Source organism: Hypomesus nipponensis, chromosome 4 (genome assembly GCF_054491055.1).
Source record: "Hypomesus nipponensis isolate SF chromosome 4, ASM5449105v1, whole genome shotgun sequence".
Taxonomy (NCBI): domain Eukaryota; kingdom Metazoa; phylum Chordata; class Actinopteri; order Osmeriformes; family Osmeridae; genus Hypomesus; species Hypomesus nipponensis.
In genome coordinates, this window is record NC_140364.1 from 16023671 (window position 1) to 16031550 (window position 7880).

General features: G+C 45.3%; 1 protein-coding gene across 1 annotated transcript; it reads left to right on the forward strand.

Annotated features, from left to right (window-relative positions):
- The first annotated feature begins 899 nt into the window (after positions 1-899).
- On the forward strand, positions 900-3401 carry smim13 (small integral membrane protein 13). Its single transcript, XM_084697083.1, has 2 exons — positions 900-1266; positions 2389-3401. Exons 1-2 carry the CDS (start codon positions 1191-1193, stop codon positions 2577-2579), a joined length of 267 nt encoding a protein of 88 aa, XP_084553209.1. The 5' UTR covers positions 900-1190; the 3' UTR covers positions 2580-3401.
- The last annotated feature ends 4479 nt before the right edge of the window (positions 3402-7880 follow it).

Consider the following 7880-nt stretch of genomic DNA (forward strand, 5'->3'; position numbering starts at 1 on the left):
AAAATATGTAATAGTTCTTATTGATGTTGTCAAAAACATTTGCTCAGTAGGACCCAACTAACTGTGCCAGCGGTTCATGGCTTAAGTTATACCTACAAAATGTTACCAGCATAAATGAACAGTACCCACACAGCACCAGTACAGATCTGTGTCGACCTGTACACCTGGGCAGACCGCCACACACTTATGCAAACACAAAACATCTCTACCATTGACTGATTTAACAAGATATGGTGGTTTATTGGAGAAGTATGTTAATTGCACGCCTGAAGGAAAACTCTTTCCTAGAATGAGTCCTTTTACTTCTTTCTAGGACATGATTCCCCTCGGGTGTGTGACAGGCATGAGTCTGTCAGGTAAGTCTACGAGCTCTGCTAAGCTCTATGGTGCAGAGGCTACATTTATTTCTATTTAACACATGTGACGTTGTTTTCTCATGTTGTTTTTAATTTGTAACTTGTATAACTGCATGCTCTTATGGGTCTTCCCTTTGACACTTGTTTAGTTTTTCACAATGTATGCTTCATGTTTTGGCTGCTTGCAGTGTTTGGGACTACCTTGTTGTTATGACCAATGACTTATGCTCTTTTGTAAAGCTCTCTCTTGGAAGTCGCTTTGGATAAAAGCGTCTGCTAAATGCATAAATGTAATGTAATTTTAAAGCTCCTTAACACTAAAAAATCTGCCGAAAAAGGTTTTAAGTGTCCTGAGACCAGGCGTTACACTCACTGGTTTATATGAATGTTCCGTTTACAAAATGTTAGATATAAAAATAAGACCAAAACAAATAAAGTGATTAAAAAAAGTTTTTCTTTTAGAATAAAATATTTTGGAATAACCGACTACGGTACCCAGAAGCCATTGCTGCTCTCTTCCTCTGCACGCAGCCTCAGATTGAAGCTATTACCTATGACACCGACAGATGTTGTTATCACTGTAGCACTAGCTAGGTAGCTAGCTGTTCAAGTGTAATGTTGCCAGCTAGCTGAACTGTTCATGCTGCAGTTATGTAGATACGAGTGATACTTTATCTTGTGACACATAAGGTAATCCGTCCATGATTTGGTCGTTGCAAACCACTTTTGCGGTATTTGCAAACACGAAAATAGGACTTCAGCTAAGCTAGTAGCTAACTAGCTACCTAACTAGCTTCTTTGGAACCAACAGCAAGCAACAAAATCAAGAAAACAATGTGGCAGAGTGTCGGTCTCACAGTGCTGGTCATTGTGGCAACTCTTGTATGCGCAGTCCTCTTCATGTTGTTTGGTAAGTTCGAGGAATAATGTTGACAACGTGCTACTTTTAGTGGCTGATATGATTAAAGACGTGATAATAGCTATTTTGATGGCTTGCTAATTCTGAAATTAATACGATTCTAAGAGTAGCTAGTAGCAAGTAGGTAGCCATCTAAGTAAACGACAAGGAGGAGCCCGTTGGACTAGTACCTAACTCACAAGCAACATTCATTTGCGGTCAGTCATATGTTAGTTTCCATGTCAGTTAGTTACTTCCCTGGTGTATGAACGTAAAAATAGCAAGATACTGCCAGGTTACACAACTGGGACCGCTTGTTACCCACATGCCACTACGCGGAGGTCTCCTGTAGCTCAGGTCCGCAAAGCAACGTTAGAGGCCTAGATGAGTTGTGAGTACTTTTTTTAAGTTTATAACATCGCAATGCAGGTTTGGACACATCAACAGTCGCGCCTGACGTAGCCCTATCAACTGATTACTGTAGTACTGTAGTACCAATGACCAACATCATAGTCAGAGCTTGGTAATAAGCACAGGTTTGTATTTCAACACCAGCCTCTATTTTTGTCCAGTTCAAAGGGAGGAGCCAGAGACAAAATTTTCAATTTTCATTCTGTGGGAGAGTTGAAGGATTTCTTATGTGCTTATGTTAGTTACAATCGGTACATCAGCTATTATTTGCTGATAATATTCACTATTATTCATGTGCTGATGTGTTCCTGCTGTAATCTTTATGTGTAACCAGTATATAAACACCAGATGTTACCAGTAGTTAGGCCTTAACATAAGCATGTAGGAATAAATGGATTTCTCTCACATCTTAGCACATCTGACTTCAAACCCACATTTCACAAAAATGTTACATTTTATTAATTTGGCAAATGCTTTTATCCAAAGGGCCATACAGTGCGTACAGTGCGTACAGCAGGTCATAATGGACCAGAAGGGCGCAGTTCTAACAGAGGTTGATTTTCTAGCTGGCAGATTCTCACACCACACACCAACCTGGCTGTAGTGATTGCTGCCCAGTCTGTGATTATGATACAGTTGTCTAAGATACACTTTTCACATCGTTAACTAATCATGTTTCTCTCCCCCTCCCTCTCTTCTTGTCTCTCAATGTCGACCCTTTAGGTTGGTATGTAGTCTGGCAGCTGTTTCTGTCTAAGTTTAAGTTCCTGCGTGAGCTGGTGGGAGATGCAGGTTCTCCCCAGGCAGAGGCCCAGCCCTCCGAGGCCAGGACTGAGCGCGTCTCTGCCCCCGGCACGCGCCAGCGGCCCAAGACGGCTCGCCTCAGGACTGGCCCTCCTGAAAGCACTACGTAGGCCACACCTGCTCCTCACCCTGCTGTTTACCCAACGCCGACCCACTAGGAACCATCCATGGATGCCCCCCGCCCCTACTGTCATGTCTGTGGCATCCACCGTTGAACACTGCACTACCTAAGGACCTTACTGACTGCCCTTACTCTGCACCACTTTAACTGACTAGGCTTAGAAAAGCTGCTGATGTTTAAAGGACAAGCCATTCAATCATGGGGTGTTCTTCATGCCACTTGTACAAGTATAACTGTGTGTTCTTGTTGTGCACCATCTGTGTTGTGAGCAGCATAGTCAGGGCCTGTGCTGGTCCCCAGGGCCTGTGCTGGTCCCCAGGGCCTGTGCTGGTCCCCAGGGCCTGTGCTGGTCCCCAGGGCCTGTGCTGGTCCCCAGGGCCTGTGCTGGTCCCCAGGGCCTGTGCTGGTCCCCAGGGCCTGTGGCTGGATGTCTGGAGGCCTGTGTCTGGATGTCTGGAGGCCTGTGTCTGGATGTCTGGAGGCCTGTGTCTGGATGTCTAGAGGCCTGTGGCTCTCACACACCAACACACTTAAGTGACAACTGTTAAGACTGCTAAGACTGTTTCTGTGTGTGCGCACTAATAAGACTATGAATATGTTTGTTTTTTAGCCGGGCCTACTCAGATAAAGACAGATATTTGTTGTAGAGGGACAGCCTCATATATAAGCTGCATATATAAGACTCATATATATGTAAGGCTCATATATATATATATATAAGGCTCATATATGAGGCTAAATCCAGAATTTCAACGGTGGATGAAAATCGTCAAAAGAGAAACTGAATAAAAAAATATGTAGCTAACTGACAGTTGACTCTTGTCCACACAACTTTATTTGTGAGAACAAAAGTGCCAGAGCATTTGTATTATATATGTGTCAATTGTAGTCACAATACTGTACATAATGTGACAGAGCGGTCAGCCATGGTAATTACAGAAATGAAAACCCCATATATATAAAAGACACCGAGACCTTCAGGAGTTCTGCATTAGAAAGACCTAAAAATACTGTCAGTTTGAGTAGCTGACTGTGTTATCTAGAGTGAATGATCTGTGATGTCTCCTCTCTGTGCCTTGGTACTAGTACCTGTCTACATGACAGTCCTGAATGTTTAAGACCTGCGATCCTTTTCATTTTACATGTTACAGCTCAAATTTGATTTGGTTTTGGCAATGGACCTGATATATTATTATATACTGTATATATTTTACATATTATAATATATTCTTTAAAAAGGCATTGCTGTGTGCTGTTCTGATTTAGGTTCACACCATTGAGAAGAAGTGATTCAGACATTCAGCCTCTCAGGTGAAACACGAAGAGGTGGTGTTACATTCCACAAGATCAAAAAGGGTGGGTGTGGTTGAATTATGGTTTTAAAAGAGATTGTGAAAAGGACATTCTATAGACCCACTACCCATGGTTAGGGTTAGGGTTACCACTACCCATGGTTAGGGTTAGGGTTAGGGTTACCACTACCCATGGTTAGGGTTAGGGTTAGGGTTAGGGTTAGGGTTAGGGTTAGGGTTACCACTACCCATGGTTAGGGTTAGGGTTAGGGTTAGGGTTAGGGTTAGGGTTAGGGTTAGGGTTACCACTACCCATGGTTAGGGTTAGGGTTAGGGTTAGGGTTAGGGTTACCACTACCCCATGCACAGTATGTTTCTGATGACGTCTGGCAGACTGTCTCTGATCTGGGTAATTGTTGAGAATCAGGCATTGAGGTGTGCGGGGTGAACGAGGTGTGCGGGGTGAACGAGGTGTGCGGGGTGAACGAGGTGTGCGGGGTGAACGAGGTGTGCGGGGTGAACGAGGTGTGCGGGGTGAACGAGGTGTGCGGGGTGAACGAGGTGTGCGGGGTGAACGAGGTGTGCGGGGTGAACGAGGTGTGCGGGGTGAACGAGGTGTGCGGGGTGAACGAGGTGTGCGGGGTGAACGAGGTGTGCGGGGTGAACGAGGTGTGCGGGGTGAACAGGCGGCAGAGTGACTTTGTATCCAGTCCACACAGATCTGCAGAAGACTGGCTCGGCCGTGAGGCCTCAGGGTCTCGTGTGAGCGGCAGGGAACGTCTGCTGCTGCTGTCCCGGTCAGTGCGCAAGAGCCTCCTTTACTTACAGACTTTACAGGTAAATAGAATATGGTCCTTGGAAGAGGATGTTGTCTCGGTGTCCTGGCAGGTGTGTTTGTGCTCCCTTTCCAGGAACAATGGAACACTCTTCTTCTGTTGAGGGGATGTTCTGGTGCGTGGCAGATGGCTGCGACCTCTGGTCCTCGCCCTGGACCAGAAAGGGATTTAAATGTAGTGCTCGTGGCTCTGTTCCTCCTTTAAGCAGTTTAAACAGATTCCTCTCAAAATGTTATCTCCGGAGAATACGCGGCTGCTCTCTGACCTGATAAACGCACAAGGGATTATTCATGTATTTATAGACGCTGCCCCCTCCACCCTCCAGTGAGTCTGCCAGTGTTAAATTATAGTCGGCTACGTGGACGAATATAATTTAGCATTTAAATCCCTCTAAGGCCAGTTAGCTATTCTTACTAGTGTGTCTTCAGAAGGTTTTGGATCCTGTGTTATTTGAAGTTAAGTATGGCTGTTGTTAGCAGTGGCGGTCCTAGCACATTGTGTCACTCGCCCTGGGCGCGTTTATCACCCCCCCCCCCCCCCCTGGTTGTAAGGATTTATTTTTCCTCTCACGTTCTACAGTAGTTCCAGAATAAATAAAATAAAATTACAGGTATTGGCACCTATTGCCTCTGAACACTAGGGAGCAACACTGTCCTGATATTGGCCTGGAGCTGTTTGAAGCCTGGCAGACTGAAACTGATTGCATGATGTCCTGTAGTTTACAACAGACTAAACACAACCTTGACTGGAAAGTCACATTTCCCCCTTCTTCCTCTTACCTACTAAAAAGGACGTTTGGTAAACAGGTGGTCGACCCTGTTTACTGAAACTTTGCGACAGCAAGATGTGCAAAACAGATGCATCCAGATGCAATTTCGGTTCAACATATGTAGATAGTTAGCATACCGCTGTGAAGAGACTACAATTTAAGGGTGAATCATAGTTTCTGACATGAAGGCTCTTCCCCCTCTGAACTGGCAGAGTACATGTCAGACATCTGGGCCACTTTATAGAAGAGGAATATAGAAGCTGTCATTTCAGAGGCTGAACATACTTCACAGGAAATGATTGTGGTAAACCCAGGAAATGACATAGACTCTACATCTCTATTCAAACTTTATGTATTGAGCTGAATCCATCCACATCTTTGGGTTGTTCCTGAGGTGCAGCTGAACAACTGCAAACTGTACTTGATCAACGATGTGTGTTGATTGTAACCTACCATTTGGTGTTTCATACCAGCAGACAGACTGCTACTGGAGGCTGCCCAGAGAGCCTGTATCGGTTAGGACACAACTACTGCCAGAGTACTGCTGTTTCACAATCCCCCTTCCACACACACAGACACACACACACACACACAGACACACACACACAGACACACACACAGACAGACACACACACAGACACAGACACACACACAGACACAGACACACACACAGACACACACAGACACAGACACACACACACACAGACACACACACACACACACACACAGACACACATAGACCTTGCTTTACGGCTTAATGTTACTCTGGTGGGTTTTTGGGGTGAAACAGCAGCGTATTTATTAGCACATTGGCAGGCTTCCCCCTCTACAGACACACACATACACAGACACACAGACACACACATACACACACACACAGACTAACAGACACACAGACACACACACACAGACACACACACACAGACACACAGACACACACATACACACACACACAGACTAACACACACACACACACACACACACAGACAGACACACACACACACACAGACACACATACACACACACACACACACAGACACACACACACACAGACTAACACACACACACACACACACAGACACACAGACACACACACACACACACACACAGACACACACAGACACACATAGACACACACACACACAGACACACACACAGACACACATAGACCTTGCTTTACGGCTTAATGTTACTCTGGTGGGTTTTTGGGGTGAAACAGCAGCGTATTTATTAGCACATTGGCAGGCTTCCCCCTCTACAGACACACACATACACAGACACACACACACATACACACACATACACACACACACACACAGACTAACACACACACACACAGACACACACACCCACACAAACACACACACATACACACAGACAGACACACACACACACACACAGACACACACACATACACAGACACACAGACTAACACACACACAGACACACACAGACACACACACACAGCTCATTGATTCCCCAGCTCTCTCCTCTGAGCCCAGACTCTCCCGCCACTCTCTGTTTCTGAGCGTGAGCTCACGGCCTTCTGACATCGAATCAGGATAAACCAGTCTGATTTGTCAGTTGGGACTGAAGGCTTGGGGAAAGATGTTGCCTTATTAAAAGACAGAGTTCTAAAAGTGAGTCTGATACCTTTACCATCCATTCCCAAACCAGTGATAGTTGGTCTGTGTACTCTCTAAAGCTTTTAATGTTCCTGAACTGGGAGCCTATATGAGGTGAGGGCATTGGTCATCACTTCCTGTCTCATCACTTCCTGTCTCTTCTATCAATAGACCCCCGTCTCCCCTGGGAAATGCTTCATTTCTTTCAGACTAATGAAAGAGAGAAAGCAGGCATACAGGACAGCCAGAGGCAGGTTTGAGTGTTGTGACTCGTCTTGTCAGGCCAGTGCCTTCCCTCTTCACTAAGCTCTTTCACCACTTCTCCCCTCACATTCTCATGGTTCACTGTTCAACTACACTCATTCTGCAAGATGGTTTTTGTCATTTGACATTTTCAGTCCAGCTGAAAGGGTAGATGCTAATGATAGCTCCCAGATAAGAGAGAACATGCGTGATGTCGTCTGTAGCTCTCCTGGAACGCTAAGAGTGGTGATGTGGCACGGGCACCTTTCCTCACCTGTCTGGCATCCTGTCCCTTCACCTGCCCCCCCCCCCCCTTTACAGGCTCATTAAATAGGAGGAACAGATCATATAATGATCGAGGAGGACGATTCGGTCGGTGATTAAACTGAATACAGTAGTCTTGTCCACATCCTGATTTAGACCGGTTACATACGTAGCTATCATTCATGCATTCATTCATTCATTCATTCATTCATATAATCAAACAAGACTTGTACTTTGTTGGCAAGAATGCAAGAACAAACA

Coding starts and splice junctions, on each gene's coding strand:
- smim13 (XM_084697083.1), top strand. CDS start 1,191: ATGTGGCAGAGTGTCGGTCTCACAGTGCTGGTCATTGTGGCAACTCTT. Junction 1,267..2,388: donor AGTCCTCTTCATGTTGTTTG/GTAAGTTCGAGG, acceptor TCGACCCTTTAG/GTTGGTATGTAGTCTGGCAG.